Source organism: Corvus brachyrhynchos, unplaced genomic scaffold, assembly GCF_000691975.1.
Source record: "Corvus brachyrhynchos isolate BGI_N302 unplaced genomic scaffold, ASM69197v1 scaffold162, whole genome shotgun sequence".
Taxonomy (NCBI): domain Eukaryota; kingdom Metazoa; phylum Chordata; class Aves; order Passeriformes; family Corvidae; genus Corvus; species Corvus brachyrhynchos.
Window position 1 is genome coordinate 3,031,862 of NW_008236696.1, and position 18,441 is coordinate 3,050,302.

Consider the following 18,441-nt stretch of genomic DNA (forward strand, 5'->3'; position numbering starts at 1 on the left):
GGGAGCAGATTGTCTAGGATGAAGCTTTAAGCTGCTTGGAAGTATTGAAGAAATAGGCTTTTTAGGATAAGTTAACATTTCAAAGGTGTTTCATATCTATTTGTTATCAGCTTTTGGTAACACAGAGCGCCTGAGCTCAGTCCCTGCATACAAAATACCACTATAATGAATTGTACTTTATCTCGCTCTGACTTGACCCCTGCAAGTCAAGCTCTGCACAGGTTCAAGGTAAAGAGGTTCCAAGCCTGCAGGGGACAAAGCCACTTTTATTTCTGTAACTTTACTGTGGCTCCACTTACAGCTGGCTTTGAAGCAGTATCCCTGTGATTCAGGGCAGTCCGTGTGGGACCCCTGGGGCTAAGTGGCAAGCAATGGGCACGAGCATGCACAGAGCCTGTGGGGAAGGCAAAGACAGAGGAAACAAGACCATAGTATTGCCTGTTTTAGCATTTTGGGTGCAGATATCCACTGCTTTCATTACAGGGGCCTGGCACTGGCAGACAGTCACAGCAAAGGGCAGGTGTGCTTGCACCCATATGAGATGAGCTGGAAGATGGGCAGCACCATCACCCAGCAGATGCAATGGGGAGCCTCTCCTGTAGCCCTTTGGTGCATTTTGGGACCTCCTTCTCTCCCTAAAAATGTTTTCACCAGAATTGCAGGGAATTGGGCCACCTGGCTTTAACTTTATCTGAGGCTTCACTCTCATTCCTGTATGGCCAGGGGACAGCAAAGCAATTTGATAAGAAAATACATGAACACATATACATTTACATGTACATCTTATGTATCTAGACACATTATTTTTCCTAAGAAAAGATGACACCTTAGTGTCTTCTTTAGCTGTCAAGAGGTCACTGTTTTTTGTTTGGGTAGGAATCCAGCCCTATATCATGCCACATGACCCTGTCACACAGCAATAGCTGGATTAGGCCCCCACTTCCCACAGCATTTGGGTGAAAATACAATTCAGCCTTACAAATAAAAGAGCCCTCTGCCCTTTCAGGGGCTGCTGTGGAAAATGCAGTTGCAAACCTACTGTTTACTGCTGGTGAATCTCAAAACCAAAGCCAAATTAGGTGAAATCCCAGTTGTTGCCTCCTTACAAAAGCTGAGGCATCCAGAAAAACATCTGATTCAATGCTCAGGTCTTAAGAAAATCAATGCTTTTGAACATGCACCCAAATGAAAACAAGCGTAGATGGAGAAATTCCTCAGGTTATTGTTTCCAAACAGATCAATGCACAAATGCCTGTGGATTGATTTCCTGGAGTTTCAACCCCACATTAGGTCTTCAGGACAATCCTAATCAGCCATGAAAACAGGGATTGGGGCTATTACAGTTTCTTCTCCCTACTTTTCCAGTTCTTCTTCTTTTACTTCCTGACAGACTCAGGCTGCTTGGGCACCTGCTCCAGGAAAACCCAGGACAGCCCTCCCTGTTCCCTCTCCATCTTGTCCTCCACTGGAGGACACCTTTGCACCAGGACAGTGGTAGAGGTGAGCCCTACAATGTGCACCCTGCTCTCCCTGGCAGCTCAACTGCTCCAGAGGCTGCAGCTGACTAATTTGAAGGATCGTGTTTCAGCAGTAAAAGCGAGAACATTGTGGGAAACAACCTTAGAGAGCCATGCTGAAACTGCAAGCATCAGAGCACTCCGGCTCTCCTCCCTTGGCATCAGAGCTGCTCTGTCAGGAAAGGCAATGCAGTTGTGCACTGAAACAGCCCACCTCTGCTGCAACACCCAGCAGGGATTCCCTGGGACAAACTCCTCCTGTGGCCAACCCAGCTGTGCTCCCTCCCGTCCCTGGGCCCAGGGTGGGCACTGGCAGAAGCAGCACCTGTGTCTGGAGATCAGTGTTTCCATTTGCTGAGCATCCAATATCCCTTGTAGAAATGGGCAGATAATGGAGTTTCCAGTTTGGTGGACAAAGTAGGTCAGAGAGGAAAAATTTAGTTGCAGTTGATCCGAAAAGGATGTTTTCCATGTAATTAATAAAATCCACATTTCATTTCAAGTCTACTTTAAATATTTTTAAATACAGGGGTTTTTTGTTAAAATAAGGGACATTTTAAAACTAGAAAATTATTTCAAAACAGAGTCCAAGAGTTTAATTGAAATTATTGAAACAGTATTTTGTAAGCTTTAAAACAGAGAGAGAAACAGGTTTGGAAGTTCTGAACCAAAAAGTTCTGCAACCAAAAACATCACTCTGACTTAGGACATTGTTATGAAAAGTCTGAGCAACACTGAAGCAAAAAAATTCCACTGAAAAAATTCCACTTGGAAAGAGTTAGTGACGACTTCTGCATCCTGTTGCCCATTCTTTCCCTCTCTGCACATCTTTACAATGAAAACATATCTAGAAGGGTCAGCAGCAGAAGTGTGTCATCTACACTATCTGCAGGGATTAGAAAACTGGTATGAATTATCCTTTTCATTAATTACTTGATCCTACCTAATCCCCAGTAGATGATGTTGACCTCAATAGACCAAATCTAGGTTTCTTAGCCTACACAACCCCTTTACAGCATTTCCTAGCTCCCATTGCAGAGACACTTCCCAGCTGTGTTACATCCTGGCTTGCTTTCACTTGCTCAGAAGTTCCATGGCATATCCACTGCAAGTCCTGCCAGGTGCCCTGGGCAAACCCCAGCCCTTCTGCACCACTCTGTGAACTGGGTGTGTCTGCCATACTGCCCCAAAATATTGTAAATCCTCCAGAAAGGACAAGGAAATGTTTGAGATGTGTGTCCCCCTGGAAATTCAGGGAGATTTACATCCTCCTGCATGTAAAATCCCAGAGAGCTGTGAGCTGTTGGACATCCTAGGCCAAACTAACACCAAAAGAAGGGCATAAAACTCCAGCATAAAGTGGATGATCCCAAGCTACTTCTAAGGGATATCAGTACTCTGACATACACAAATTGATTTTTCAGACTAAGCTTAGCAGCTACTTATCTCCAATAGCAAAATTACATTCAATTAGATTTGCTAAATAATTCATGGCAGTACATTTGATGTGGCAGGAAGTTCCAGCAGTGAATTGCCAGCGTTTCACATTATTGTGCTGACAATAACTTGGATTGTTTCTTACACTAAGACATTTTTCATTGTTTCATCCATCCACACCCAGATTCTTCTGGGGCTTGAAAGCTGTCTCCTCTTGCCTAAGGCTGCATTTGAAGGGATAAAAGGCACCTGCAGCCCTGAGGAGAAGGGCTTGGGAATGTTCATTGACAAGAAGCTCCACATGACCTGACAATGATCCTCCCCCTCTACTCTGCTCTCATGAGACCCCCCCCTTCAGTGCTGCATCCAGCTCTAGGGTCCCCAACATAAGAAGGACAAGGACCTGTTGGAGTGAGTCCAGAGGAGGCCACAGAGATGCTCAGAGGGCTGAAGAACCTCTGCTATGGAGCCAGGCTGGGAGAGTTGGAGCTGTTCAGCCTGGAGAAGAGAAGGCTCTGAGGAGAACTTATCTCACCTTCCAGTAGCTAAGGGGGCCTAAAAGAGAGCCAGAGAGGCACTTTTGACAAGGGAATGGTGACACGGAACAAGGGGGAATGGTATTTAAATGAAAGAGAATAGGTTTAGAATGGATATTGGGAAGAAATTCTTGACCCTGAGGAAGGTGAGGCCCTGGCACAGGTTGCCCAGAGAAGCTGTGGCTGCCCCATCCCTGGAAGGGTCAAAGGCCAGGTTGGACAGGGCTTGGAGCAACCTGGAATAGTGGAAGGTGTCCCTGCCCATGGTAGAGGGTGGAAGAAGATGATCTTTAAGGTCCCTTCCAACCCAAAATATTCTATGATTCTTTGAAAAAGAATTGTTCCTATTGCTGTTTTTAGCTTAAAGCAATTTAACCATACATGGAAGCTGGATTTACTGCTGGATTTTTCTCCAGCAATGAAATGCTTTCAAAGCTCTGCAAATCTTTTGTAATGAAGTGATGCAGAACCACTGTTTAGTCATGCAAATGAAATCAGAATTAACTGTAAAGTATTCTGAGGACCATGAACTTTTTGCCAGAACTCATAGCAAAAGATTTTTATTGTCAATCAAAAGGCACAAACACTTCAAAACTGTCCTTTGTGCATGTGCATTGTTGGGAGAAGGGCAAATGAGACAGAGTAAACATTTTCTGCAGTCTGCAGGATACACAGGGTATCAAATATTGCTGGAAGGATGAAAATCATTTTCTGAGAAACCTATGAACAGATACATAGAATTACTACTACAAGCTGAGAGTGAATAAAATTTTCCATTCATTGCTGAAGCACCCCAACCTTTACCAAATCCATTCATTTGCTATCTCCTACGTAAGACCAGAGCAGACTTTCAAAGAACAAGATTTTGGCAAGCGAGCTACAAAATTCACTCTGTTCTGCTTTGCAGTCTGAATTATGTTTTCTCTTGGTGGTCAGACAAACTGTTTTTCTCCCAGGGCAAACCCATTATCACTCCACTGAAGCCTAGGGAGCAATCCCAGGCTTGGCCCAAGAAAGCCAAAAATGAGCTGGTTCCTGGTCTCAGTAACTTTCTGCTTTGGCATCTGAAAACCTTCTCATTAATTGCTTTTTCTAAGACACATATTAATACACAGGGATCAGAGAAACAATGGCTGAAGCATATGTTGGATTAGAAGCTAAGAACCTGCAACTGTGCCTCCTGTTAGCTGGATGGTTTTGTTTATTTGTGCCATCATGTTTTATACCCTCCCCTGCATAGGAGTGTAATTAAAGTCACCTGGAAATGAGCAACAGCAAAGCCTCTGACTGCAGTCCTGCATGAGAGTATATTCCTCTAAGTCAGTTTTACATCATCTCTCAAATGCAACCTGGCTCCATGTCTGCTCCCAAAGAATGGGAAATTCTGTAAATACATGGTACCACCTCCTCAGCTACACTTTCTCCCCTGGAAATACTGGGTGCTGGGGCCAGCAGTGCTGGCCTTCAGCTCAGGGCACCCACACACTGCAAAGTCAGACTTTCAAGGCACCACACACACACATTTAAAAGGCCAGCAGAGGCAGGGAGGAGGGGAGATCCCTGTGCACCCCACACTGCACGTGCAGCGGTTCCCTCTTTGAACTGAAGCATTGTGTAAACACGGTTTAGCAGGCTCTATTTAAAATCTGAGCTCTCTATTACCCTAATCTTAGAGATTACTACAGACTCTCACATTGCTAAGGGATCAAAGATGAATAGCCATTTTATCCTGTGGTTCCACAGCAGCTTTTACAACATGAGATGTAATGACCAGGTGTTCAGCTGGCATAAACTGCTGCAACTTTATTTTCTCTGCTAGCAAGAACAGCCAGTTCACATCATCCAAGGACTTCTTGCAAGGTTGGTATTAGGCAAAGCTGGTGATGGTCTCACTAAACTCTCTTGCATTTATTCTTTTCTTTTTTGTTTTTGCTGGGACCGCCACTGATGCAAAACAATTCAGTAAGATACTGTCTCTGCTGCAAACACTTGAGCTTTTTGACCCACAAGATCGGCAACAGATACTCTAAAAGAAGAAATATAAAAAACCCTTCCACCACTTGCCAGAGTGCAGCTGACAAAAAGGGACTGAGATCCAGTGGTCCAGCAGAGTATGTGGCAAGGAAGGAGCACAAGTGCTAGTCCCAGGTACCAGGCACAGGTTGTTCCTAAATTCCTGGTTGTCCCTGTTTGCAGGGTGTGCACCCAGGGTTACACAGAGACAGCTTCAAGCCCAGCCAGGGAAACAAGGCATTTGTCATCATGATAGCAAGCAAACATTGAAGCTGTGGACTCATAGCCTCAGGCTGTGGGTGTCTCCATGAGACAGACTTCGATACTCAAGAAATACCCAGCTGGTTGGGGGTGGCTCAACAAGCAGCAGCATCCTGTGTAATGAATGAACCAGTTGTACTCTGCACAAAAATCCCACAGAATTTGGTTTATCTCTTCCTCCAGTTCAGTCCGGAGCAAGAACTGTCTATGAAAGCGAGAGAGGAAGTCCAGCTGAAAAGCTTTTGAAAGGGAAAAATATAAAACAAGTCATACAGGTGTTCTAAGAACAAAGTGTTACCTCAGTCTCTGGTAATGCAGCCAGGTGACGGCAGTGGGGCTCATGCCCTGCAGTGGGAGCAGGCAAAAGTCTGAACATCAGAGGTTAAAAGATACATTGCAGGAGGAACTCTTGCATTATAAAAGAGTTGGTGAATTAGATAGAAGAGATTGGCAAAAGACCGGAAAGGCTGGAGAACACTTGAGCATGTTGCCAAAACCCAGAGCCACTGAATGGCTCTGCTGTTTTGCAAGCTAAATGGCTATTCACACTATTAGGACCAAGAGTGACAGCACTAAGAAGATTTATCACAGAGCATCTACTCTGGACTCAATGAAGAAGTGCCCCAGTAAAAACCTGCCAGCTCTGCTGACGTATATTATCTTTATTAGAAAGACCTCTCTGATAACCACATTCATTAGGAATTTTAGCAATTCATTTCTTCGTCAAAACTTCTGTGCATGAATTCAGCACAGGCAGATGTGAAGGGGAGCTTTGGAAAGACAGCATTATACTAATTCAGGGCTATATTTGTCAGTGTGTGTGGCAAAGAGAAAGGTTCAAAGTAGTTATTTTTCTGCAAAGCACATTTGTAAGTGAGATGGTAAATTACTGAAAAGCCTGTGCTACCGCTGGAATTTGTATTTAGCCCCCAACTTAATCCCAAAGTCAAATGCAGCATGGGGACACTGAGGCCATTACCCTGAGGGTGCAGTAATTAGTGTTCTTCACTGCTCATTTTTCTTGACCAAAATCTACACGTGTTCCAAATTAGACACAAAACCAAAACCAAGAAACTTTCCTAATGGCAAGTCAGTGAAGCAAGATGGAGCAGGATCCAACACCCCCCCCTCTGAGCTGTTGGGTCAGGAGATGGCAGGCTTGGCTATGACAAGTGCCATCTCCCTGCCAAACCCTGGTGAGCAAGGATGGGGAACTGCAGTAATGGTCACCTCCCATTTTCTTTCCAATGTGACAGTGCAAGGGCAAAAAAGGAGCAGTTTGCCACAGCTGTCCTCGTGGGGCAAAGCAGCCAAACACAGCCCCTGGTACATCCCCTGTTCATGGAGACCTCAGAGTGTCTCCCCATTCCCAACCTCCAGCCTATCCAGGATTTGGCTTTGTGTTTGCTGCTTTGCACAGGCACTGGGTGAGCTCCAACCTGCAGCAAAGCAGGATTGAAAAAGAAACAATAAAGAAGTGACTCTTGCTGGGGTGCAGGATTTCCCAGCTGCATCTGTCCAGGCAGCAAAGCTGCTTCTCAAGCTCAGACATGATACATACAGCAAGGTGTCAGCGATGGCCACGGGGACAAGGTGACACACCTCTAACACACCCCCCCATACCACGAGGCTGTTCCATCCCCAGGCTGCCCTTAGACAAGGGTGTTTCCAACCTGGGCCATGGCAAGAGCTTTTGGGAATGCCATCCCAAGCATGCAGAGTGAAGCAGCAGTTTCCACAGCTGCTCATTCAGCATCCTAAGTACAGCAAAAATTTAGAGTCCATGCACAGTTTCAGTGTTATCCCCTGGTGCCACAAGATGAAGCTTTTAGCAGCAAGGTCACACAGAAACTCCCAAGTGTGCCATGCAACATCATCCCACTCCCACACAGCCTGACAGGGCTCTCAGAAAAGGAAGCAGCACCTCTTGTTTAAATCTGTGTGCATTTATGAATTTCTCGTCTCTCTGTCTACTCAAAAGGTCACATCACGCTTTAAAGGGTCAGGAACAGGAAGCACAACACCCTTTGCCTTCTGGCAGCAAGTCACTCCTTTAATTCTCACAGCAGAGACATTCACTGTGGTGCTGAGGGCCTAAAATCTACCTAGTCCTGCTGCTGAACTAAGGACATCACTAAATGCAGAGAGACATGCTACATTTGTAAGCCACGAACCATCAGTCTGACTGTTCCACAGTCTCTGCCAAAAGACACAAGTCAGGATTTCTCAAAACCCAGCCCCTCCTTCCCCCTGGACAGGGGTGAGGAGACAAACATTCATATCACAGCAGCAAGGTATGCTGAAAAATCAACATTTCAGGCCGGCAAATCCACCATCTTTAACCTGTGAAAAAAGGGGTTTAACCTTGCAATAGCATTAATACAGATCTCACAGTATAGGCAAACAGTGACTTCATTTTAGTGGCGTATTTTTGTCCCTGGATGGCCAGTCTTGCTAAATGGCATGTCTAATTCTCAAGAGGGACAAAAACCAGCAAAACCTGCAGCATGTTGTTATTGCAACCGACAGGTGAGGAACATCACCATACAGACCCAGGAGCCCATCCCATGCAAGGGGACACAAATGATGTCAGAGGTAGCAAGAGCCACAGTGCACTTAACCAAAACTGCTGGAACAAGGGCTGACAGACCTGTTCTCCTAACAAAAAGTTCATCATGGCCCTCTGTGGAAATGAAGTGTCCTTCCCTGCACCAGCTGGCAAATGTGAAGGGACAAGGGGAGTAGATGGACTGGAATTCCAATTACATGGTGCCAGGTTGGACATGGGTGCTACATCCAACTTCACTTTAATACTTCAAAGCCCTTCAGAGGCATTTTTAAACAAAAGGCTGAAATGCAAATCTCAGTTCTTACCAGCTAGAAAAGAATTTTCCACATTCCTCTGAAATATTAGGCACGTTATTATTAATGTTGTGCAAAAAGTGGACATTAATTAATGCTGAACTGCAAAGAAATTCCAGTAGTATCACATATTTCACTCCTGCTGCTGCAGCAATGAGCTCATTATGAATAAAGAAATTAAAAACATATATCAGAAGGCACAATTAATGACCTTCCACTTATTATTAACTGTGAGCAACATACACCACCAGACTAGAATAAACGAGGAGGAACATATCTCAGCTTTTGTTACAGGATAAGATCACAGCCCAAAGCACACCCTTTGCTGAGAACAAAGTGTTTATCAAGTGACTTCAAAGATATTCACTGTGACCTTGAGCCAAACACTTAATATCTGCCATCCAGTAGGTTTTCTATCTACAAAACAGTAACAGCAGTACTTACCTCCTGCAAATTTGAGGTTTAGGGTGTGGGGACACCTTTTCTGCTCTGTCCTTGCAAGGTGGATACTACAATGTTTGGGGACACCCTTAAGACTCCTTCAGCCACAGAAAGACGACAGTGAAATTACAACTCAAGGTAGCCTGGGAGGTATTTAGGAGCAGCCCCGGTGAAGGAGGAGCCGGGGGAACCAGAGACACCTGGGCATGGTGGCTGACAGCACCGAGAAGCCCAGCAAGGGGTGGTTACAGACAATCTGGGGGAAATTGGGCTCAAAGAGTCAGAGGTGAGACAAGATCAGCTGAAGTGGGTGAAGCAGATCAAGCAGGATAGGGTCAGTCAGTCAAAACTTTGGTTTTCAGCTGCCAGGAGGGGGGTGACACTTTTTTTTGCCAAGGTGTAGGGTTGCACAATCATCCTTAAAGACAACAGCCAAAGCCACAGCTGCAGTAAGTCACTGATGCTCCAAGGACACCCGAGTGGCTCAGCTCCACGAGCAGATCTGGCTCAGGGACACCAGCTCTTTTCTTCAGCATTTGCCTGTTCCCAAGACATCTGTCACCTTGCAAATTAACCCAGGCTGACATTCAGCCAGGCACAGTGAACCTTTCAGCAGCTGCAGTGAACCTTCCCTGCAAGTTCCCATCTCAGATATTTATTTCAGTACTTCTTCCTTTCACATCTCTACTATTTTTACTATTTCCATCAGTCTTTTTGGCTTGAACTGAACTGTTTGCCTTCACATTACTTCTGTCATTGCTCTGCCCATATCCAATACGTGTGTCAGTGACTGCAAAATTCCATGAAGCTTAACTAAATCCATGTTTTCTGGTAAATAATAGCAGCGTGTCCCCCCGTTCAAAGAAAATTATGAGAGATTTATTAATGTAGCATCAAATGAATTTCTATTTTATGTAATTATGCATTGAATTTAAAAACGATGTCATGCAGGCAATCTTTAGAGTCATAATAGACAATCTGTAAGAAAGAACAAAGGAAAATAATGTTAATAAAACATTATGCCCTAAGCAAGAAATATGCTTCATATATCAAACATGAGTAAAGACAGTTATTTGATATAAAATGGAGGTGTGACCTTGTTGCAGAAGTGTTCATTACCTAACATTGCAACAAGCAAATTAATGGATTTTGGAATGGTGCAAATAACAGTAATAATAATAGTCATTTTGGTTCCTGGCATTTGCTTGCTGACAGCCAGATTTAGCAGCAAGTGGTTTGTGTTATTTTTTTATGAAAGGGATTTCAAATAGAATTCCACATAACCTTAAAGACATTACAGAAGCATGTGTCTAGTGCAAGGGTATTGATGAGTAATCAAGGCTTTGCAAATGCTCACAAGCCAAGCAGTGGAAGCCCATAAACAAAAGGCTGGCTGCCAGAAGAGTGTGTGCTTTATGCAAGGACACAGGTACGTGTGGTACTCTCAAGTATACAACATCCTGACACTCCAGTCCCCACATGGGAAGGTGATGATCATGGTTACTATGGAAGTTATGCAATTTCACGTGCATTTTGCATGTGATAAACGGTGATGAACAATTAGTCTGTTGATGCTCTTTGAGGGAACTGTAGCACCATTGGGAGGTGTACAGTTGTCAGGTTTGAACTCCTTCCTCTCTGCAGAGTCCCTTGTTAAGCAATGTTGTCTAAATTTCCTCCTCCAGTAGGTCCCAGTTCAAATCTGGCCCTTCTGGGCTGGACTGTAGCTGCCCAGAGCCCTGTTAGCCAACACAGCACCACCTCAAATTATCAGCAAGAAACTTCATCTTCAGCATCTGATGGAGAAGGTTTGCCCTTCCCACCCCCTCAGCCTGTCTGCAGAGCACCGGGAGCAGGCCACAAGAATGATGTGCTATTCCAGGCAAAAATTTACTGCAAGAGTGACTGCTGCTCCTGGAGGAGTTGGACAGATAGGGAAAAGCTGATGGCACTGCAGTGATAGAGAGAGCACTGAAGCACACTGCCCCAGCTGAAGGATGTGCTGCCAAAATTTACAAAAGGGAGCAGGAAGCACTGTGCAGGGGGTTTTACCTCATTAAACCTCACAAAACCTAAACTGGGCCTCAGGAGCAGCTTGCAATGGAGCAAGTATTCTGTGTGGACCTGGCAGGGTTGCCTTTGTTTTTCAACAAAGATCACAAATAGATTTCTAAAACACTTTGATGTGTTTAAAATGGTGAAGTTCCTAGGCAAGCAGGTACAATAAAAGAAACATCTCTGCAAATGGAAACCCTCAGGCATATATGCCTTTCTAAATGCTATTGGAATTTCAAACTCTGATAATTGCTTTGTAATGTAAGTAATTGCATTATGAGCATGAACACCACAGCTCATGCATCACCACGGCTGCACTTTCGGCCCTGCCTTCAGTCATTTCTCTCAAAGTACACTCTGATTGCAGTAGGCTTCAATCTAACTCATGGCAAGTGCTAGAGTGAGATCATTTAATGGACAAACCTGGTTTCTCTGCAGCTATCTGTTCAAGACTGGCAGAGGGAGGAGGCCCTGCACTGTGGGGCAATGCTGGGCACCAGCTCCAATGCTGGGAGCCTGTCCTGGCATGGGAAAAGAGCTCCAGCATCATTTCCAGAGGGCACCTAATGCCTTTTGGTGTCTACAGCCGTGATTTATTAGAGACCAGTAGGACAAGGCAACTCTTCTAACACAGAAAATTTCCCTCCTCAAAGGGAAACAAATTAAAATGGAGAAGGCTGAAAACAAACCTGGTTGCACCTTTGCAAGCTGTTGTTTCATTCAGACTTGCTCTGAATTTAGAAGCTTCAGAGGCTGCATCTAAAATGTATTCAGTCTGCCCTGGGTTCTGTGCCTTTCTCCTCACCCATCACCACGCAGGCTGATGTCCAGCAGCCCACAGCAGCTGCCCCACACAACCTCCTTGCCCCAGGGGCAGGTGCCAGGGCAGACACAAGGAGCTGCCTTCCTCCCCTCCACCTCTTCTGTGGACTAACATACACAGTAAATCACAAAACCCCCCCCAGCTGCATCAGGGAGGGAATGAAATGAGGAGGGAAATTGTCTGGAGGTTCAGGAGATGTTGGGTTTGGTACGTGGCAACCAGCAACTCCCCAAAGCTGCAGTAGGATCTCCATGGTGCTGGGCTATAGGTGACCAACCTGTTGCTGGTAGGTCCTCCCATGAGTTTGCTGCTTATGCTTTTCGTGGAATTTGGGCTGAAATTGTGTGGTGGGTGCCTGCTGCTGAGTTTCTGGGGTGAAAGTTTCACAAAATAGCATCACAGTTTATGAGCAGTGGCCTGGAGAGGAAATGCTGTGTTTTCTCTGTGTTAAGGGCTCTGAAGCATTTAATTGAAAATCTTTAGCAGCCCTGTACTTAGGAAGAGGAGCTGGGAATTTAATGGTCGGGTTTTAGTGGCAAATGTGTGCCTTTCGCTATTTCTGGGGAGAAAAATAAAAAAAGCCAAATTGAGACTCTATCCTGCTTTGCAAATACTCAGTAACGACCTCAAAAAAAGGTGCCAAATTCTGCAGTCAAGCTTTCTCCTAGATGTCCTTCTCCCCTAGATCCCAGGAGGGGACAGGTTCTCTCCCAAATCCTTGGGTTTTGGGGCAAAAGCAAAAACTCCTCTCCCTGTGTCCTTCCAGAAGAGCCATCCCAGGTGCACCCCGCAGCTCTGAGCCTCTTGCTGGGTGCTCAGGACTGGGTGCATCCCATCATAACTGGGGACGGGGCAAGGGCTGCACTGTGCTCCCACAGAGCCCAGCACAACAAGCAATCATCCACATTTGGGATAGGAGTGTGTTTTAACCACACCTGTACCCGTGCCCCAGACCTTTTGGCCATGCTGCTGTTGTAGTCATTATCACCCCTGAGAATGCTGTGATCTTCTGTGCTTTCAGTTCCTCAATTACATTGATTATCACATTAAACATTCCTGGTACTACAGGAACAAACTAAAAATAATAAGCTTGTATCTTCCTAATACAAATGAAACCCATTTGTACTACTAAAAGTGTAGCAAGTTCATTGTTTCACAGTAATGAAGCTTTCATCTCAAGAGATTCAATTCATAAAAAATACTTGCCAAGGCTTTGCACATTTTCTTTTTTTTTTAACTGCCATCAACGGTCCTTTAAGTTCATATCTTATTCAGCATTAGACCAGCAATTGAAATAAAAGGGAACAGACACAAAAAATCAGAAAAAACCCACCATCTCTGATGGCAGGGACCCCACATCACCCTCAGCCAGGCAGCCCTGTGCCCACCCAGGCTGAAGGCATTGTGCACCTTCCCCTGCTATAAATAGCTGCAGACACCTTTGTTCCACTTCCCAAAATAGAGACACGTTGCAAAGGAGATAGGAAGAGCAAAACACTGTACATAAGCTCTGTTTTTATATCTATAAATATGAATTTGTAACCAAACCCACACAGGCTGGGCAATAGCCCAGCTGAGGAGATGCTATCTGCAGGCATCTGCAGGGGAACCAATTGAAGGATGAAGACACCAGGTGGGGATTGAGGAACAAGCAGGTTTTTGATGCTTTTCCACTTCTCCCCATGACATGGTCCAAGTCACAACACTGCTATTAAAATGTATAACATAAAAATTGAGATCTGGCCACTCCAGAGTTTCAGCAAAGGTAAACAATCCATCTTCAGGTCTGCTCGCTGCCCCCATAGGTCAGGACAGGCTTCGAGGGAGCATTTCCTGCTCCAGAAGAGTTGTGTGGAGGCACATGGCACCCAGGCTCTGCTCTGATGCTCCCCTGGGGGAGATGAACTCCTGCTACCCCTAGGCAAAACAAAATGATCCTGTTTTTCCCAGCCTGGTGGCTTCTGGTGACAGAATGGCACTGGGTGACAGTGCTGCTGGACCTGACCTCTCTCCATCCTTCCCTCCATGAAGGGATCCTGGAGATTAAGCCAGCCAGGACATGCCTGCAGACATCCCTCCCATCAGGGGCTCCATCTGCTTCCCTTCCATCAAGAGGCACAGGCTCAGAGATCTGATAGCAGCAAAGGCTTTCAAGTTTCAGGAAGAACACAAAGGCAGGAAAGAGGTGGAGGAGAGGCTTCCCCTTGTAATTTCCCTTCAAGCCTGAAACAGCAGCACCTGACTCCACACAGTGGGGTCTCACCTGCCCACACCAAGCCTCAGCACCCACAGCGGCAGCAGGAGAGCAGGAAAGGGAAGAACAAGCTTCAATCTCCCCTTTCCTTCCTGACTGGGTGGAAGTCAGGCCTTGCTTATCACAACTTGGATTATCTAGAAACTCATCCCTTAACCACAATGAGGTCGTGTACCCGACATGCTCAACTGCATCAACAACGGGCTTGAATATATCAGCCCTCACTTTTCAGAACCATTGTCACCCATACTCCTTGATAAATGAAGGTCTGAGCACTTTTAGCTTTGCTGGTATGGGCAACACATTTGCACTCAAGCTTTTTCCTGCTAAAATTAAAGACCTTGAAACCACAGGTCTGAATCAAACAGGGCTGGATCAGGCCTCCCCAGATATTAGAGATACCACACCACCTTATGGGAACACAGATTTTGTCCCAAATTGCTGACATCCATGGAGTATGATCTCCTTACTGCCAGAGCTGCCTGGAAGAGCCTTCCTCCAGCTGCTGGTGCTTCCCAGGGCTGGGCAAGCTTTCACAGTGAGCTCAAAACCCTCTTGCAGGGATGGAAAAACATCTCATGGATCTGGTGCTTTGTTGCTGTTTGTTGTGATGATTCAGAGGAATTAGTGCCGTGGGACATAAGGCAAGTGAGGAAATATAGAGAGGGCTGTGGGTTGCCCCATGTCTGCCTTGTGAACCTCCCTTGCTCTTCACCCTCCCTCTGCTCACTTCTGGCAAGGGCTGCTGGAAGGGTTTGGAAAGAGGAATCTAGGAGTGGTTTTAATTCCTGATTTATCTGGTAAAAAGCATTGGGAGCAGCTCAGTTGCACTCATTTAGTATTTTATGTCCCCTCCACTATGCTGGTGGGCTCGGCATCACAGAAAGCCCCACACAGAGCAGGACAGTCCCACTGGGACAAGCACAGCAGGCACAGGGAGTTGGAGCTTTCTGTCTGGTGCACAATATGAACACTCACCTCCAGTCCCAAACCATTCTCTCATCCCTCAGGAGCCCCAGGGAACTCTCACCACAGAGCTCCCTGGCCTCCAGCATCCTTCACTTGCACTGACTTGCTGAGCACAAACACTCACTACTTCAAACACAGAGCGTTCTTAGCCGCACCTTGGATCAACTTTTCCAGCAATACTCGTTCCTAGGAAAGAAAAGTCTTCAGTGAGCACCTTCCCTGCAGCTTGAGCAGGCACTAGAGCACAGGCAGCACTTTGCTGTTTGTGAAGAGGGGGTCAGGCAGCAGGGGCTCATTACCAGAGCCAGAGGGCAACCAGGCAGCATCAAACCCACCAGGAACACCTCCTGCAGAAAGTCACCCTGTCTCTGAATCTTTGTACTTGGTGATCAGTCCCACGCAAGGCCAGAAAACTGGCTTATTAAAGCATGAACTGCTGAGCCCCTCATTAAATGCCAACCTCATCTTCTCCTGGGGTATTATTTACCCTGCAGATGGGGTTACTGACCCTGGAGCAGCAAAAAGGATTTCTAGCACAGATGAGGCAATTGGGGCACATTTGCCATCCATAGGGTAATACCATGCTGTCTCACAGAGAAGCTGCTTCCCACACACATCAGAAAATATCCAGTATAGCTGCATGCACACAAGGCATATGTTTCTGTATAAGGTATCTATATAGTGTAGCTCCCCTTTCTGCTTTCACTGTGTTTTATCTTTAAATTGGGAGAGCTTTTTAGTAGCAAATCATCAGAGAGGAGCTGCTAGTTACCAAGGAGATTCTCTGATGAATCAGAGACTGACTGGTATAAGACCTAGACAGGCTGTAGCTTCTTAATTTGCAAGACCTTACATTTTAAACAGGGGAAAAAAAGATCCTATCACAACCAACTGTGGACCTCACCAGCAAAAGCTGCTTTTCTTTTTGCCATAGAAGCGAACAACAAGAGCACAGCATGGGAAATCAGTGAGCAGCCAGAGACGAACGGGAGCATCTCTCCAGCACATTCTTGACTCAGAAAAGCAAATACCACCCAAGGACAAAGTGGTCTGATGGAAGTGACTGAGGGAAAGGCTGGGAAGCCCCTGACTTCACACCAGCACGGGCAAGGGTACGCAGGGATGAGTGAGCGCTGGAGAAAGAGCAGCGCGCCTGCTCCCGCACAGCCCTGACATTTCGGGAGGCGGAGGGTGCACGGCCAGCCAGGTGCTGCCTGTTTGTGTGCTGGCCACGGGCTCTGCTCAGTATTGGGACTGCCCCAACCCTGATCTCGTTTTTCTGCCTGACTCCTGCAGCTTTCTTCCAAGGAGCAGGTGAGAGGGATGAACTTTGCCAAATGACAGAGAAGGCACCTACTCCACACCGAGCATCCTGCCCTGATGGAAATGTCCATCATGCCCCAGAGGAGTCACGGCAGCCAAGGATGCACAGGCAGAGCAGATTTCAAGAAGAGTTTTTATAAATGTGGGGAGAACAAGGAGCTTCGTGAAATAAAGTTTGGAGAGAGAAAGCTCAGCTTTTTTTGGGTTGACTTTATTCAGAGGGTCTTCACACCCACTTCCTTGTGACAGCTTGTTTCTGTGTAGTTGCTGAATTCTGGTGCTTTGCCTCTATTTAAAAACCAAAAGTAATTAAAACTTCCTGGGAGCTGTGAAAGCAGCAAGAAATACTTGGACACATTGAGAGACAAGATATTTGGAAGCCTTCTGCTGGTAGATAGGCTGTTTTCCCAAAGGTGGCAACTACAGAAGTATGTAGATGAGAGGGAAAATCTCCCTGTCACATCCCATTGAAATCTCCATTTTAGGCACTGCTACTCCGCTGCTGCTCAGGTAAACCTGATCCTTATGGGGGGGAAGCTGCTGGATGGGCTGAGGCATTTGGGATGGGAACAGCGGGAGAACTTAGGGAAGTACTGGGAAATGGAGAGTAAAGCATGTATTAGAGCAAATTCAGGTTCTACTGCTAAGTGTACACTGGAAAAGGATTTCCTGGGGCGATTACATCTGACAAGAGGCTGGCACAAGCCAGGCTTTAACTGAGGAGTTGAGTGAAGGACATTTTATTAGTCAAACATTTTCAACTGCTGCTTTGAGTTTAAATTACACTTGTTCATCTGAGGAATGAATTCACTGTTGGTAGCATTTGTGGGCTGGAACTAGAGGCTTACAGTAATGTCTAAGTGATGCATATTGTGATGTTTCAACTTATTAGTGTACCCTGTGGACCTCATTTGGAAAGCAAAATACTCCAGAATGCTGCAATAGAGACTGAAAACAACATATGGGGTAGGGAAGGGACACAAGAAACACTCCCTGACAGCAAGCTGCTCTCAGAACCACAAAGAAAAACTGCCAGGAAATTCCAGGCTGTGGCTCACAGCCAGGGGGGAACTCACTGTCCATTCCCCTCCAACTTCACACACAGGAGCTCATACAGCATTCACTGGCAGCGCTCCCCAGCTGTGTCAGGCAAGCTAAAGATGTAGGAGTAACGAATTAAAACAGGCTGCCAGCTTTAATGTACTTATTGGGGCTTCAGGTCTTATTGACTTCATATTTATGATCTGTACTGGTTTTAGGGTGGAGTTGAACTCATTTACATGTTTGCATGTAAAACAGAGAAGGACTAAGGAAGCACTAACTGCACACAAACTTCCCATAGGCAAAGCACAAACTTCCACACTCTTCCCAGCTTCCAGGCAGGGCAGTATACCACAGCAGTGCCATTACCCCAGCCCTGGGCTGGTTGGGAATATCCATATTCCTCAGAATGCATTCAGAGTTCATTTTTCCAAATGTGTACAAGCAGCAGAAGCCTCTGGAACAGGAACTGTATTAAACACAGTGATTTTAATCCACACAGTGGTTTTAATCTCAGAGTAGCAAACAGGCAGGTTAGGGATTTACAAACAGAAAAACTGAGGCAGTGAGCATTTAAATTCTTTGGATAAAAACTTGAAGCTGAATAGAACAGGTATCCAGATGGGAACTTAAATCTTCACTTGCACTTTGTAATAACATACTCTGGACATTGCTTGCTTGTGATTTTTGCTGCACAGCACCATTGGTCTGAGCACGGGGACCAGCAGTAGCAAAGCCCCTTGTGGTGTGATCCCTGGGCTGGACGAGCAGCTGCACTCTGCCTTCCCTTGTGAATTTTGACTGCAGTAAATGAGTAGGAGATTGAGAGTTGTCTAAACCTAAAGTGGCTTTGGAGTTAGGTTTGGCACCAGCACCATTTGCCTGTGTAAACACCTGGAGTAAGGTCAG

The 18,441-nt window shown here is 45.8% G+C and overlaps 1 protein-coding gene across 10 annotated transcripts in view; it reads left to right on the forward strand.

Annotated features, from left to right (window-relative positions):
* Nucleotides 1–18,441, forward strand: part of LOC103625095 (calcium-activated potassium channel subunit beta-2) — a 143,043-nt gene that overhangs the window by 74,797 nt on the left and 49,805 nt on the right. The window contains exons 1-2 of one of the 10 annotated variants that reach the window (XM_017726907.1): nt 15,983–16,280; nt 16,465–17,001. The exons of 6 other annotated variants lie outside the window; for them this stretch is intronic. In XM_017726907.1, coding sequence (XP_017582396.1) covers nt 16,928–17,001 — 74 coding nt within the window. In that variant the 5' untranslated portion in view covers nt 15,983–16,280; nt 16,465–16,927. Of the gene's footprint in view, nt 1–15,982; nt 17,002–18,441 lie in introns of those variants that run through there. 3 more of the 10 variants (XM_017726906.1, XM_017726908.1, XM_008644483.2) reach the window with 3 other exon arrangements.